Consider the following 16,762-nt stretch of genomic DNA (forward strand, 5'->3'; position numbering starts at 1 on the left):
TCAATAACCTCTACCATGTACTTTTATACTTTTTAATTAGCAGATTTTCAAACTTTTAAAAACAGTAACTCCTTTTTTTCAATATAATCTTATATTGAACCACAGTATACAAAAAAGATACGTGATATTTAATTAAAATAGTTTTAAGCACAATTTTAATTTGTTGGATAATAAATTAATGACGACATAGCTAAAATTTATGAAATGCTGATTAGAGTACTGTACATACATATTTCACTTCTGTCTCTAGCTTAAAATATTTGAATGGGTGTACTGTAATTCATTTAACTAGGCCCTTGTTGATGTGTATTTAGACTGTTTCCATTCTTGTTTTTGCAAACAATGTTGCAGTGAATAATGTATGTATACATTATGTGGTGTGTGTGTATGTGTTTCTGGGGATAAATTCTGGAAATGTAATTGCTGTGTCATTAGAATATGTTTTTAGTTTTGAAGGATTTTATCAAATTGGTTTCCAATTTGATATATATTCCCACCAGCAGTGTATGAGCAAGCTTAATTCTCTCATGCTCTCATCAGCATGGTATGTTATTTTTGGTTTTTGCTAATGTAAAAAATTGTATCTCAGTGTGGTTTTAATCTTCTGTTTGTATTATATGTAAATTTGAGTAACTTTTTTATGTTTAAGAGCCATTTGTGTTTCTTTTTCTCTGAACTATTTGTTCATATCACTTTGCCCATTTTAAAAATTGGGTTTCCGCCCCTCTTAATGAGCAGGAGTAGCCTTCTGTGTATTGAGATTAACTTTGTGATATAAGTTGCAGATTCTTTTCCTCAGGTTTTCATTTCTATTTTTCCTGTAGTTTGTACCTTTTCCATTTTTATGGATATCTAAACTCAACCTTAACTTGACAAATGGAACCTTGGATTTCTATCCTTCCCTTAACCTCCTTCTCTTCTAGTCTTCCTCAGTGAAGAAACAGCACCTCTCATGTGTCTCTGCTCATACATAGCCCAAGCCCAAAACCAAGAAGTTATCCTTGCCTCCTCTTTCCCTCCCTCCCTGTCTCTAATCCATCCTCAGTGGTATTGACTTCCTCTCCAACATGTCCCAAATCTATTCATTTCTCTTAATATCCACCAATTTAGTCCATCCTCCCCTTATCTTTCACCTGGGTGGCTGCCATGGCTTCCTAGCTGTTCTACCCCAAAACTGATGTCTCCCGTTCCAGGTACTGAGCCATTCTGTACTCTGTAGCTTATGTGATCTTTTCAAACTGCAAATAATCAGATTGTCATACCACTCCCTGAATCCACCCCTCCTATTCTTGTTCAAAACCCTCCTGTAAGTCCTTATGTCCCATGGCAAAGATTATGCTTCTTGAAATAGCCCAACCTGCTGTTTCTCCAGCCTCACCTTGTACTATGTTATTGACCCCCACCCCTCCCCACCTCACCTGTGGGTCTCTTGTGTCACCCTGTTCCCTCCTGACTTGGGGCTTTAGCATAAATTATTTTCTCCTGGAGCACCCCCCTTCTTCCATGAGTTTATGTTGAATTATTCTACAGGCCTCAGCTCACTAATTGCTTTCTCTAGGAGAGCCAACAACTCTTCCTAATAGGTGGGAAACCCCTGTCATAAGCCCTTCCAGCAACTTATATCTCTTTCATAGCACTAATATTTACTGTTTTATACTTACTGTGTGAGTCTTTGATTAAGCTCTATGAGATAGGGATCTTGTCTGTTTTCTTTACTGTTATGTCCCAGAATCTATCATAGTACCCGGTACATGGTTAGCTCTCAAAACATTGAATGATTGCTTAACTATAAACCCTTAGGTGTAGAGTTTACAGAATGTACTGTTTTGCCCTTTCTGGAAAATGGGACATTTGCTCTTGGCCAGTCTTTGTTCTCCTCTTCTTTTCCCTGTGATTTTCCCAAGACTACTAAATTTCAGCAATTCCATTTTGAAAGTCTTAAAGCATTTCAAACATGAAATTTATCCAGGTCAATGGTCTTGAATTCATTTAAAGCCTGTAGGTGTTCTTCAAGTCTTGGACTTCAGTTCCTTCCATTCCTTTTTCATGTGAAGTTTATTTTTCTTGGAGTTGAGGACAATAACTCAGACCACATTTTCTGACCCACATCAATCCAGCAAAATCTAGGTGGTCCCCAACTTCTGTAAGTTTATTTTAAATTCAGTTACTTAGAATTTGCAGTTCAGAAAATATTACCCCAAAGAAACCATGTTAAAATTGATCTTTATATTTTCATGAAGATGTCTTCAACATCCTTTTAACCAATAGGGTATCTGAAATAGTACAGTTTTAGTATGAACTCTGAGTTTCTCTGATCCTATTTTATTGAGGCAGGGTCTTGCTCATCACCCAGGCTAGAGTGCAGTGGCGTGATCATGGCTCTCTGCAGCTTCGACTTCCTGTGTTCAAATGATTCTCCCACCTCAGCCTCCTGAGTAGCTGAGAGTAGCTGGGACTGAGGCATGCACCACCACGCTTGGTTAATTTTTTGTAGACGCAGGGTTTTGCCATGTTGCCCAGGCTGGTCTCAAACTCCTGGAGTCAAGCGATCGGCCTGCCTCAGCGTCCCAAAGTGGTGGGATTACAGGCGTGAGCCAACGCCCCTGGCTCTGATCCCATTTTAGCTCTGTTTTTCTTTTTCTTTCTTTCTTTTTTTTTTTTTTTTTTTTGGGGACAAAGTCTTGCTCCGTTGCCCAGGCTGGAGTGCAATGGCAAGATCTTGGCTCACTGCAACCTCCGCCTCCTGGGTTCAAGTGATTCTCCTGCCTCAGCCTTCCAAGTAGCTGGGATTACAGGCATGTGCCACCATGCCCCATTAATTTTTTGTATTTCTTTTTTTTTTAGTAGAGATGGGGTTTTTGCCACGTTGGCCAGGCTGGTCTCTAATGCCTGACCTCAGGTGATCCACCCGCCTTGGCCTCCCATAGTGCTGGGATTACAGGCGTTAGCCACCCAGCCCAGCCTTAGCTCTGTTTTTCAATCTGAATCCAAAGACCCTCATATTAGGAAGGGCTGGGAGTTTAGGAGGATTGGCAGTGCTGGGAGAAGTATCAAGTAGCTGGTAGAAGATACATTGGGTTGATACTGGATTTCCTACCTTGTGGAAGGATTCTGAAGGTCAAGGGTAGGGAGGCACATAACATATTTGGTAGTTTGAAATTTTTATGCTAGTAAATTGTGTATAACTCATGATAATCAAATATCTGTTTGATTTAATAAGGGGGGACTGAATTATAAAGGATGGATTGATAAATCAAGTTACTCTCCACTTTTGGGAGAATAAAGCAAAATGAAGATCCTATTATGGGTCAGATGGTCCCATCTAGAAAGAAAACTAAGTAGGAGTGCTTCATCTCCTTGCTTGTATTCAGCATGGAGAAGTCTTTACAAAAGGGTAATTAATTAGGGTGTTTTTCACAAGGCCGTGCCTTCCATAGAAATGGTTTTCTTCTATATGTGGATCTTGAGTTTTAAGATGCTTTCCAACCATTTGAACTCTCTTATTATAACAGAAGTTTAGTCATGTACCAAATGTATTCCTATGCAATTTTCAGTGACAAAATGGTTCTCTCATTTGGATATGTAAAAACAATGCCAGGAACAAAAACAAAACTCATGATTCAACTGATTTTGTACTCTCTTTGGGAAGAAGAAAAGACCCGTTGAGATGAAGATTATAATTTCAGTAACAAAGAAAACATTCAAGGCCCAGGCAGCTCTTAAATTCAATACTAATAATCTATGAAATAAATTATAAGCCTACGTTTCTGTCAGTTCTTTAGATACCTGCTTGTTTGCTAATACAGAAACATTGCTTAATTTTACATGTATTTTCTTAGCGTGAGTCAAATCCAACCTAAAATGCATTTGGTTATTTGTTTACACAGTTAGTGACTGGTAATCAAAAACGCAAACAATTTTTGAGGGAGTTAGAATCTTCACTTTAGTAGGTACCTTAGAGGGCATCTAGTTTAGTACAGGATTCCTTTCTACCAGGGACAAACTGTTTACAGAGGCCCCTTCCTGCCTCTTGCGAGGTTCCTCCTTGTCTGTTCTGCTTCAGATATACAGGCCTTCTGTGTTCCTTGAATTTATCAAACTCTCTAAGACTCTTTGTACTGCCTTGAACACTCTTCTCATAGCCCTGGTGGCTTGGAATTTTTACATGGGACAGATTTCTCTGAAATACTGCCTTCTCAGACAACCTTCCCCAGATCTCCTACCTAAAGAACCTCTCCCCTTCCCAACTGCCATAACTCTATCATAAGACTCTGTTTTATTTCCTTATAATACTTGTCACTGTCTGAAATTATCATATTTATTGTCTATCTCCTTTAGCTCCATGAGAGCAGGAGCATGGTCCATGTTGTTCACCACTATATCCTGAAGTATCTACAATAGTGGCTGTCCCATTGTAGGCATCTGACAAGTATGACAAAAATGAGAATGAATGAATAACCATTGATGATTGATCATTTTGTTAATGTTAAAACCAAACTCTGTAAAATATTTTAAAGAGGTTTATTCTGAGCTAATGTGAGTGACCATGGTCTGGGGAACAGTCTCAAGAGCCCTGACAAAATATGTCCTAGGCTATCAGATTGCAGTCTGCTTTTATATGTTTTAGGGAGAGAAGAATTGTAGGTAAAATCATCAGTCAGTACTTGGAGGATGATGTACATTGGTTCAGCCAAGGTAGTGGGGGATCATAGGTGGATTAAAGGATTTTCTGATTCGCAGTTGGTTGAAAGAGTTAAGCTTTTTCTAAAGACTTGAAGTCAGTAGAAAGAAATGCTAAAGTTAAGATTAGGGGGTTGTGGAGGCCAAGGTTCTTGTTATGTAGATAAAGCCTCATAGGTAGCAGCTTTCAGGGAGAATAGATGGTAAATGTCTCTTTTCAGACCTTAAAGGTGTCAGGCTCTCAGTTAATGTCTCCTAGGTTGGGGGAAAGGCCCAGAAAGGGAAGGCTTGGCTGCACTAATGGAGATTCTGTTGGCCCCGTGACAGTTATTTTAAAATATGTCAAAGAAATATATTTTGGGGTAAAATATTTTGATTGCCTTCAGGGTCTGCTATTTGTCATGTGATGCTATAACACAGTCAGATTGGAAAGTAAGCCACATTATACTTTATACTAGGTTAATCATCTCTGATGAGGCTTTATGGTTTGTAGGGCGTGACTTAACCCCTGCTTTGCCTGACCTTAGGTGTTGTTTATAATTTGGTATCTTATTGCCACAGTGTCTGGTTTGCCAGTCTTAGGATCGCCATCCAAAAAGAGGGAGTATAACGAGGTATGTCTGACCTCTCTTCCTGGCTGGGAATTCAGTTTTTCAGGTTTCTCTGGGGTGCCCTTGGCCAAGAAGGAGTTTGTTCAGTCAGCTGGGGGGTTTAGGATTTTTTTTTTTTTCTTTTTGAGATGGAGTCTTGCTCTGTTTTCCAGGCTGGAGTGCAGTGGCGCTATCTCGACTTACTGTAACCTCTGCCTCCTGGGTTCAAGCAATTCTCCTGCCTCAGCCTCCCGAGTAGCTGGGATTGCAGACATACGCCACCACCCCCGGCTAATTTAGGATTTTATTTTTGGTTTACATGTTCCAATCACTACTGAGCTGAAATTTGTCTCCTTTTTGCTTCTACTACTGAACTTAGTTCTGTCCCCTGGAATAAATCACTGGCTCGATTCCATTTTTTCCAAAGTCTTCAGACATTTGGATGTCAGTCATCTCTCACTGAGGCCAAACTCACCTGGTTTCCTTACCAGTTCCTCATCTGGCATGGTTTTAGGTGAGTGGTCACTATCCAGGTTATCAGTTATTGGCAATTTTTGGTTTTGTTGTTGTGATACCCAGCACTAAACATAGTGCATTATGTGGTGTCTTGAACTTCCGAGAGAGAGAACAGTTAAACTTTCTTGTTTAATGTGATACTGCAATGCTTTGTCTTTGATAAAAATTATTTTTAAATACCATATAAATGACGAAGGAACTATTTATGTATGAAATCATTATCAGAAATATTCTGAGGTCTTAAAAGCTTGTTTTATAATGGAATATAACAACATAGAAATACATTAAACATAAGTATATACTCTAATGAACAATTATAAGTGAATGTCTATTTAACCAAGACATAGAAATAGTGCCCCAGGAACCCCTCCTGTGTTGTGTTGTGTTGTCTTGTCTTGTCTAGCCTTTCCCTTTCCCTTTCTCTTTCCCTTTCTTCCTTCCTTTCTTTCCTTTCTTTCTCTGTCATCCAGGCAGTGCACAGTGCACAGTGCACAATCACGGCTCACCGCAGCTGTGATCACCTAGGCTCAAGGAATCCTCCCACTTCAGCCTCCCAAGTAGCTGGGACTAGAGGTGTTCGCCACCAACGCCCAGCTAATTAAAAAAAAAAAAAAAAGTTTTTGTAGAGACAAGATCTCATTATGTTGCCCAGGCTGGTCTCAAACTCCTGGGTTTAAGTGATCCTTCCGCCTCAGCCTTCCAAAGTGCCGGGCTGCCATAAGTCTTTTCTCAATCTCAGTCCCTCCTTAGAGGTAATTAATATCCTGATTTTTTTACAATAAACACTTCCTTGATCACTTTTTTATACAGTTACCACTTACATGTACATACTTAATATAGTTTATAGTTCAGCTTTGCCTGTTTTTAAACTGTATATAAAAGAAACAATGCTGTTGTATCAGTTTTCTGTTGCATAATAACTCACCACATGCTTAGCCATGTTAAGACATCATATATTTTTAGCTCACAGTTCTGTAGGTTCCCAGCCTGATCTTTTTATTACTTGCGTTTTCTGTTTCATGAATTTTTGCTCTTACTCATTTCTTTCTTCACATTTTCATTGGGCTCATTTTGTGTTTCTTTTGTTTAGCCTCTTGAGTTTGATGCTTAGTTCATGTTTCCAGTTTTTAGTATTTTCTGATATATGCATATAAGATTCTCAATTTCCTCCTTAAGCATTGTTTTCTTTCTATAGATTTGTATTTTTGTTATTGTTAAGTGTATTATGTTTTCTTCCTTGATTGACATACGGATTATTTTGGGAGTATATTTATTTCCAAACATAAGAATTATTTTCTAACTACTTCTTTTGTGATTGATCAACTTTAGTTGTGGAAAGAGACCATCCTTTTACTTCAGTCCTTGTAATTTATTTTATTTATTTATTTATTTTTGAGATGGAGTTTTGCTCTGTTGCTCAGGCTGGAGTGCGGTGGCGCCATTTGGCTCACTGCATCCTCTGTGATTCTCGTGCCTCAGCCTCCTGAGTAGCTGGGACTACAGGCACGTGGTCATCACACCTGGCTAAGTTTTGTGTTTTTAGTAGAGACGGGATTTCACCATGTTAACCAGGCTGGTCTCGAACTCCTGGCCTCAAGTTATCTGCCTACCTCAGCCTCCCAAAATACTGGGATTACAGGCCCGAGCCACTGTGCCCGGCCCTTGTAATTTATTTTGAATTGCTTTATGGCCTAGCATATGATCAGTTTTTGTGAATGTTGTATGTGTGCTTGGAGAGGAGAAAAAGATATTTTGCAGTTCTTTGCTATAGTTTATATGTTCATTTGGTCAAATTTTAAAAACATGTTCAATGTCTTCTTTATCCTAATATTTTTCTCTTTCATTTAGTTCTCTTTTTTTGTTATGCTCTCTATCTAGCATTCTAATTTATTTTTATAGTTTGATCTTTCACCTTTTGGACCTTTTAGTTCTGTCACAATGTTCAGTCTTTGGTTTTTTTTTTTTTGAGATGGAGTCTCGCTCTGTCGCCTAGGCTAGAGTGCAGTGGCTCGATCTCGGCTCACTGTAAGCTCCGCCTCCCGGGTTCATGCCATTCTCCTGCCTCAGCCTCCCGAGTAGCTGGGACTACAGGCGCCCACCACAATGCCCGGCTAATTTTTTTGTATTTTTTTCAGTAGAGACAGGGTTTCACCATGTTAACCAGGATGGTCTGGATCTCCTGACCTCGTGATCCACCCGCCTCGGCCTCGGCCTCCTAAAGTGCTGGGATTACAGGCGTGAGCCACTGCACCCAGCCAGTCTGGTTTTTATTGCATCAACCCTACCGTTGTTTTGTAGGCTATTGCTGATCATTTATAGGCTATCCCTGACCCAAAGTCTTTTGGGATCATTTTCTTTTTCAGTTGTTTCTATTGGTTCTTGTTCGTGGTATCTTACCTTGCGTGTTTGGCCATCTTTGATTATGTACTGCACATTGTAAATGAGAAACTATCTGTAGCAGTATTGTGAGGCCTGGTTGATGCCATCTTCCCTCAGAGCGTTGCTTTTTTTCTTTGTTTCACCCAGACAACTGGTGGCTTTAACAATCTGAATGTGGAACCACCTTAATCCAAAGTACATTTAAAGATTTTATCTAGATCGCCCAGATGACATAAACCTACAGTTCAAGTTTGTCCAAGGGCTGATTTATTTCTGTTTTTTCTTATCCTGGGAGTATATCCTGGGGTTTTGGCTTCAAGTGAGTGGTGATTTATCAAACTTTCTCCTTATTTATAAAAATTTTATTTTTAATGATTATAGCTACTTAATAGTTGTATATATTTATGGGATACATGTTATATTTTGATACAAGCATACAATATGTAATGATCAGGGTAATTGGGGTATCCATCATTTCGAGCATTTATCATTTCTTTGTGTTAGGAACCTCCCAATTCCACTCTTTTAGTTATTTTGAAATATACAATAAATTATTGCTAACAAACTTTCTCATTTTGAGACACCCTTGACTTTGAATTTTGTGTTCCTTGATCTCTAACGATTTCAAGAGCAAACCTGTTTTTCTCTCATTTTCTGGATCTTCAAATACCAGAAAAGCTAAAATAGTTTTGGGTGGTTTGGATTATCTCTCTGGATTCTATTCTTTTGCTTTGATTGCTTTGATTTTAGCCAGGTAATTCTTCACAATCTTGTTAAGTGTTTGGAGCTTTTAAGATGTTTCTGAAAAGTATTCCCTCTAGCATTTGTATTTGTCTGTAAAGGGACATTTCATCCAAGATATGTAGTTTGCCATCACCAGAACTAAAACGTTTTAGTTTTTATGCCTTAAAAAAAAAAGATTAATCAGTTATATTGATATAAAATTGCAGCTAAATCCAATATGGCATAATTTTTTTCTTCAGTATGAATACTGGTATTTAAAAGACCATTCTTGACATCCAAGATAAGTATCCACTCACATCATTATTTTTTTTTTTATTTGTTTTGAGACCGAGTCTCCTTCTGTTGCCCAGGTTGGAGTGCAGTGACGTCATCTTGGCTCACTGCAACCATCACCTCCCAAGCTCAAAAAATTCTCGTGCCTTAGCCTCCTGTGTAGCTGGGACTACAGGCACCCACCATCACACCCGGCTAATTTTTTGGTATTTTATCTGGAGATGGGGTTTCACCATGTTGGCCAGGTTGGTCTCCAACCCCTGACCTTAAGCAGTCTGCCTGCCTCAGCCTCCCAAAGTGCTAGGATTACAGGCGTGAGCCACTGTAGCCGGCCCCACTCACATTCTGATTCCCAGTTTTTTTGTTTGTTTGTTTTTGTTTTTGAGACGGAGTTTTCACTCTTGTCATCCAGGCTTGAGTACAATGGCAATATCTCAGCTCACTGCAACTTCTGCCTCCCGGGTTCAAGTGATTTTCCTGTCTCAGTCTCCCGAGTAGCTGGGATTACAGGTGCCTGCCACCGCACCTGGCTAATTTTTGTATTTTTAGTAGAGACGGGGTTGTACCATGTTGGCCAGGCTGGTCTCGAGCTCCTGACCTCAGGTTATTCACCCTCCTCAGCCTCCCAAAATGCTGGGATTACAGGCATGAGCCATCTCACCTGGCCTAATTCCCAGTTTTTATTACTCAGTTTTGACTGCCACAAAGAATAGTGAGACCAAATGTTTTTTTTTTTTTAATTTTTATTTTTTTTAATTTTTTTGAGACAGTCTCGCTCTGTCGCCCAGGCAGGAGTGCAGTAGTAAGATCTTGGTTTACTGCAACCTCTGCCTTCTGGGTTCAAGCAATTCTCCTGTCTCAGCCTCCCGAGTAGCTGGCACTACAGGCACGCACCACCATACCCGGCTAATTTTTGTATTTTTAGTAGAGATCGGGTTTCATCATATTGGTCATGCTGGTCTCGAACTCCTGACCTCAGGTCATCTACCTGCCTTGGCCTCCCAAAGTGCTGGGATTACAGGCGTGAGCCACCACGCCCGGCCACAAATGTTCTTTACAAATACTTATATACAGAACTTTTTGGGTCTTCTTAGTGAGAATGATTAATTTTTATCTCAAGTTTCCTTTGAAATGAACCATACCATTATTGGCAGAGAGTAGAATATTTAAATATTTCCTGAGTGTTCTTTCAAACCAGCCGTAGAAAATGAAAGAGTGATTCGTTTTCAGAAATGCTCTGAGCATCTTTTACCAGGAATGTGACTGACATAGATCCTCATATAGCTGGCTCCTTGTCATTGCCATCTCAGCTCAAATGTTACCTTTTTAGAGAAGCCCTCCCTGTCTATCATTCTTTTTCCCTCTTTCATAACAAAATACAAGATAATAGTCTCGTATTTTTTCTCCACCAGCAAAATGTAAAGTTCCATGAGGGTAAGGACCTTGCCTGTCTTGTTTACCACTATGTTGTGTGTCTTATCCTGAAAACATGGGAGGCAGTCAGTAATTATTTGCTTAATGAATTAATAAATATTTCATCTCAAATTGTGACATCTTTTTCTCTAAATATCAGAATAATCCTTAAAAAATTTTTGATTCCAGTGAACTAAAGTTTTCTAAGCTAAGTATAGCGAAAGGAGGTCAGTGTAGCTGGAGTGAAGCTAGTCAAGGGAGAGACTAGTAGGAGATGATATCAGGAGGGGAGGTCAAGGCCTGTGGCTCATGTGGATTTTGGTTTTCACTCTTAATGATATGGGAGGCCATTAGAGGGTTTTGAATGAGAAGTTTATGAGAGGTGACATGGTCTGAGTTATCTTCAAGAGTTACTCTGACTTCTTTAAGGTCTGTAGGAATCTGTAGGGATACTGAAGTATGGTCTATTCTGGGCTCTCACATCTGTTCTATTGGTTATTTATCTGTGCCAGAACCACCCTGTCTTAATTTCCCTCACTCTATTATAATCCTCAACCTATTCAGTAGGGCATCCTGCCAGATCCTACCCTCAAAGCCTAGTGCTCTTGTAACTTTTCTTATCTTTCTTACTATTTTCTTTTTCTTATTCTTTGCTGCTCATACTTGTAGTAGGAGGGTGTTGCTTCTACTTGGAACTCTGCCCTTCCATATATATTTTAAAATCAGCTTGTCTTAATTCTTTAGAAAACCTTGTTGGGATTGTGATTGGAATTGCATTGACTATATAGATCAATATGGAAAGAATTGATACCTTTATAGTTTTGAATCTTCCTAGCTGTAAAATTTGGATAACTTATTTAGGTGTTTTTTAATGTCCTTGAGTAAAGTTACATATATATTTGAAAAGTGGTTTTGAATATCTTTTGTTAAATCTTAGGTGCTTTTTAAAATTATTGTAAATGTGGTTTGTTTTTGTTTTTCTTTGAGACAAGGTCTGGCTCTATTGTCCAGGCTAGAGTGCAATGGCACAATCTTGGCTTACTGCAGCCTCCGCTTCCCAGGCTCAAACCATCCTCCCATCTCAGCCTCTGGAGTAGCTGGGACTACAGGCATGCTCTGCCACATGCAGCTAATTTTTATATATTTTGTTGAGGCTGGATTTCGCCATGTTGCCCAGTCTGGTCTCGAACTCGTGAGCTCAAGCAGTCTGCTTGCCTCAGCCTCCCAAAGTGCTGTGATTACAGGCGTGAGCCATTGTGCCCCGCCCATAAATGTGATTTTTAAAAATTGCATTTTCTGTTTCTTACAAATGCTCTTTAAAGATGCTGCTGATATTTGTGTATTAAGCTTATGTTCAGCTACCTTGCCAAACACTAATAATTCCAATAATTTATGAATTCTTTTGAATTTTCTATGAGGTAATATATGCAAATTCTGTTTTCGTTTCCCTCTTTTCAATCATACATTTTATTCATTTATTGTTTCTTATTTTACTAAGCCAGCTATAACCCACAAGGATGTTTTTGTTTTGTTTTTGTTTTTGTTTTTGAGACAAGGTCTTGCGGTGTTGCCCAGGCTGGAGTGCAGTGGTGCGATCACGGCTCACCGCAGCTTCGCCCTCCTGGGCTCAAGCAATCCTCCCTCCTCACCATCTGAGAGTAGCTGGGACTACAGGCGTGCACAACCACACCCGGCTAGTTTTTGTAGTTTTTCTAGAGAAAGGGTTTCACCACATTTCCTAGGCTGGTCTTGAATTCCTGAGCGTGAGTGATCCGTCCACCTCAGCCTCCCAGCAGCCTCCCAAAGTGCTGGGATTATGGACACGAGCCACTGTGCCTGGCTAGGATGTTTAATACTAATGTTAATAAGTATTAATAGTAGAACTCCTTGTCATGTTTTTGTTTGTTTGGTGGAGACAGGGTCTCACACTGTTGCCCAGGCTAGTGTCCGGTGGCGCAATCACAGCTCACTGCAGCTTTGACCTCCTGGGCTCAAGTGATCCTCCCGTCTCAGCCTCCCACAACCATGCCCACCAGGCTAGGTTTTTTTTGTTTTTGTTTGTTTTTTTTTGTTTTTGTAGAGACTGGGTCTCCCTGTGTTGCTCAGGCTGGTCTCTAATTCCTGGGCTCAAGCGATCCTTCTGCCTTGGCTTCCTAAAGTGCTGGGATTATATGCGTGAATCATGGTGCCTGGGCACATGTTCTTAAGTTTTAAAGGGACTGTGTCTACTGCTTCACATTTAAGAATGATGTTTGTTGTAGGTTTTTGTCAGATGCCCTTATCAGGATATGCACATTTTAAAGTCACCTAATTATGTATATATTGCTTTTTAGAAAATTTGCACCAATTTACATTTCTACCATCAGTGTATGGAAGGGTACTCCTTGACAATACTTACCCACATCACATGGGGTATTCTTGTTAAAAGTTTCAGATTTTATAGGCAGTAAGGAACTTCTTGTTTAGATTTGTTTCTTCCTTTTAAAACAATATTTTGTGTTGTTACCACTGTTATTCTTAGAGATGGGATAAGCTTTTTGAAACAAAGCTTATTTTGAAAATATTTCAGATTTAGAGAAAAATTGCAAAAATAGTGCAAAGAATTTCCTACTTCCTATACCCTTGACCTAGATTTTCCAAGTGTGTTAATATTTTATCATATTTGCTTTATCATTCTTTCTGTCTTTTTTCTCTTCCCTCATACACACATATAATTTTTCTCAATGGTTTAAGTTGTAAACATGATGCCCCTTTAAAAACTTTAGTGCTGTTTCTTAAAAATGAGAGCATTGTTTTATATAACTGAAGTACTAATATGAAAATTAGAAAACTACTGACAACAGTACTATAATCTGTGAACATTTGAATTGTATCAATTGTTCTTCATAGCAAAAAAAGAACAAAAGCTTTTTCTTGTCCAGGATGTAATCCAGGATCATGCAATGTATTTCATTGTCATATCTCTTAATCTTCTTTAATCTGGAATAGTCGCTTCTTGTTACTCAGTTGTTTCTTGTCTTTCATGACCTTGACATTTTAAAAGAATATGGGCCAATTATTTAGTAAAATGTCCCTCAGCTTGGGCTTGTCTCTTGCTTCTTGTGATTAGATTCAGGTTTTGCATTTCTGGCAGGAATGCCACAGAAGTGGTGATGTGATACATCCTATCAGGGGACATATAATGTTGGTTTGTCCCCTTATTGATGACGTTAACTTGATCATTTAATTAAGGTGGTGTCTGGCAGGATTCTTCAGTGTAAAATTACTATTTTTCTTCTTGTAATTAATAGGTATCTTGTGGAGAGATACTTTGAGATTAGATAATATCCTGTTTTCCATCAAATTTTCAACCACTAGTTTTAGCATATATTGATCATACTTGCTTGAAGTAATTATTACCAGAGTGATTGCCAAATGGCGATCTTCTAATTTTATCACTACATTTATTATTTGGAATTATACTTCGCAAAAGAGCTTTCTCTTCTCCCCCATTTATTTATTTATGTCAGTAAGGACTTTTAAAAAAATTATATGGGTTATAATCTGTTACTGTGCTTATTTACTTTGTTGCTCAAATATTCCCGATTAGGCCAGTGGGAGTCACATCAGTCTGACTCCTGTGTCCTTTTGAGGTACGCCTATCATTCTTTGAGCATTTCCTTACTTTCTGGCACCACAAAAATATGCCCTAGGCTCCTATGGTCCTTCTCCTGCCCCACCCTTGGAATCAGCCATTTCTTCAAGGAACCCTAGTTCCTTTTATTAGAGCACCAGCTGTGTTCATAGCTATAGGGGTATCATTGCTTCTAGGCCTTCTCAGCAGACAGAGCTAGGAAATATATGTATGTGAGTGCACATTTACACAAACACCTTTATATCTGTCTATACTCCTATATATTAAAAACTGAGCTTATATTGTTAACTCCAACTCCAAGCCTTCTCCCTTTTTATATTTGTTACTCCCTTTTATGAGAATAAGAAACCAAGGTCAGTATATTCACAGAATATTTACCTATTTGCCCAATCTTAGAACACACACAAACAAGTTTCATGTCATTGTATAAAAGCAGGTAGCTGAGTAGAATATAGTATTTGTTTATAATTCTTTTTATTTTTAGCTTTAGGAGAGTAGATAGTGAAAATGCTGTTTTTAAAAGTTAGCTGTGGTTAATTCATTTGTCCTTGTCCCCAAAAGTGTGGTTATATTATTCATTTCAAATACAGAGAGGTTCATTTGTTTGTTTGTATTCATTCCATTTTGGGTTCTTCGCTCCTATTACTGTTGGTTTCTTCTTCATTTTAAGTGTATAAAACATTAAAATGGATTGAAAAATAACTATACAAAAAGGTAAGATTGGTTACTAGAGTACTGCAAATATAAAACTTACAGCTTTTAATTATGTTTGTTTTTTTCAGGGAGTCATTTAATACTTCATGATTAGAACAAATATGTGAAAGTTCCCACCAACCAGTGAGAATTTCTTCCTTCAGACGGTTTTGGATCTTACTGCACAGCTTTCTGAGAAGTTCTTTTGGTGCCATGTTTTGTGGCTTGCATCAAAAGAGGAGTTTGTCTTCATGAAGATTCCTAACATTGGTAATGTGATGAATAAATTTGAGATCCTTGGGGTTGTAGGTGAAGGTAAGTTGGAATTTTTGCGTTCCTTGAGTTTTGAGCAATGAACAGTTAGTTATTCCTACCACCAAAAAGTTACTAATTAGATCCTGTTAATTTAACCTATATCAATTCACATGTGTGTCTAAGAGTAAAATATTAAAAATAAAATTACTCTTAAACAATTTGGGTCTCACTCTCCAATAAAAAATTAATGACTTTTTAAAACCCTTTAAAGTTTAATAAATCAAAGATTTTTTTCCCTTTTCTTTTAAAAAGAGCCCCAGTGTTACAACAGTCTTTGCCTTCATTCATTTTTTTTTTTTTTAGCAATCATGAGTTCCTTAGTCTGCATTTTTTTTCTTGGTTCCATTTTATTTTTATATCAGCTAGGCTTATTTTGAATAACTTAAATTTCATTCATTCATTCATTCATTCATTCATTCATTCAAGACAGAGTCTCACTGTTACCCAGACTGGAGTGCAGTGGCATGATCTCGGCTCACTGCAGCCTCTGCCTCCTGGGTTCAAGCGATTCTCCTGCCTCAGCCTCCTGAGATTACAGGCGTGAGCCACTGTGCCCAGCTAATTTTTGTATTTTCAGTAGAGACTGGGATTCACCATGTTGGTGAAATTTTACTTAATACCTGGTAAATAAACAAATAAGTAAATTCTGTTTCTTTGAAAATGGGAGACTATGTTTTGTAAATTCTGAGGCATACAATTTTATCTCTGAAATCAGGGTGTATCTTATAATCAGTATCATGTCACAGTTTAATTGGCAGCATTCTCCCTTTCCTAATAGTACTTAAAATAATGCTCATGACCAATGATATACCATTGATTTGATGAAATATGATGTCATTTTGTATAAACTGACTCCTAAAAAAAAATCATTTCTTCTGATTTTTCCTGCTTAGTGATTTTTGCTCTAGACTTAAAGATAACTTTGGAAATTTTGATAAATGATTCTGTTAACAGAAGATAAGTGATTATAATTATGGTTTCTTAGCATTTATATCTTTAAAGCATATGTTACAAAAATTTCATATTTCAGAATTTTCAAATAAACTCTGAATTCCTAAAGGACTAAAAAAGTTCACCTATGTGAACAGCAAAGCTGTTATTAAGTTTTAAAGTTGGCAAATCCTTTCAAATACATAGAAACAATTAAAATAAAGAGTTTAATCATTGGATGCTTGTTTCAAGGTCTGAAATTCAAACCATACAAAACAAATACGTCTTTGTTCCTTCACTAGTCAACTCCTCTTCCATTTCTTCATCGATGTTATGTAAAAATTTCATCTTCAGTGTCTTGCCTACCATCTGTTCTGGAATAGCCTATTTTATTTTTCAAAAGTATTAGAATTAGAGACCAATGCAATAAAGCTGCTGACTGGAGAAGGCTAGCACATAGGGTGTAACAAGGATAGAATGCTCCAGATTCTGGGCCTAAGTTTTTCTGGATCATAACTAGTTTTTCTCAGTATAGCCATAGGTGATCATCTTCTTTGGGATTGGCTCAAAATTACCAGACTGTTATATATATATA

At 38.1% G+C, this 16,762-nt stretch overlaps 1 protein-coding gene across 8 annotated transcripts in view; it reads left to right on the forward strand.

Annotated features, from left to right (window-relative positions):
• Positions 1-16,762, forward strand: part of CDKL5 (cyclin dependent kinase like 5) — a 228,918-nt gene that overhangs the window by 65,904 nt on the left and 146,252 nt on the right. For all 8 annotated transcript variants that reach the window (XM_016943184.4, XM_063804863.1, XM_054676254.2 and 5 more), the window contains one exon: positions 15,012-15,237. In XM_016943184.4, coding sequence (XP_016798673.1) covers positions 15,174-15,237 — 64 coding nt within the window. In that variant the 5' untranslated portion in view covers positions 15,012-15,173. The remainder of the gene's footprint in view (positions 1-15,011; positions 15,238-16,762) is intronic.

The sequence above is a fragment of the Pan troglodytes genome, chromosome X (genome assembly GCF_028858775.2).
Source record: "Pan troglodytes isolate AG18354 chromosome X, NHGRI_mPanTro3-v2.0_pri, whole genome shotgun sequence".
NCBI lineage: Eukaryota > Metazoa > Chordata > Mammalia > Primates > Hominidae > Pan > Pan troglodytes.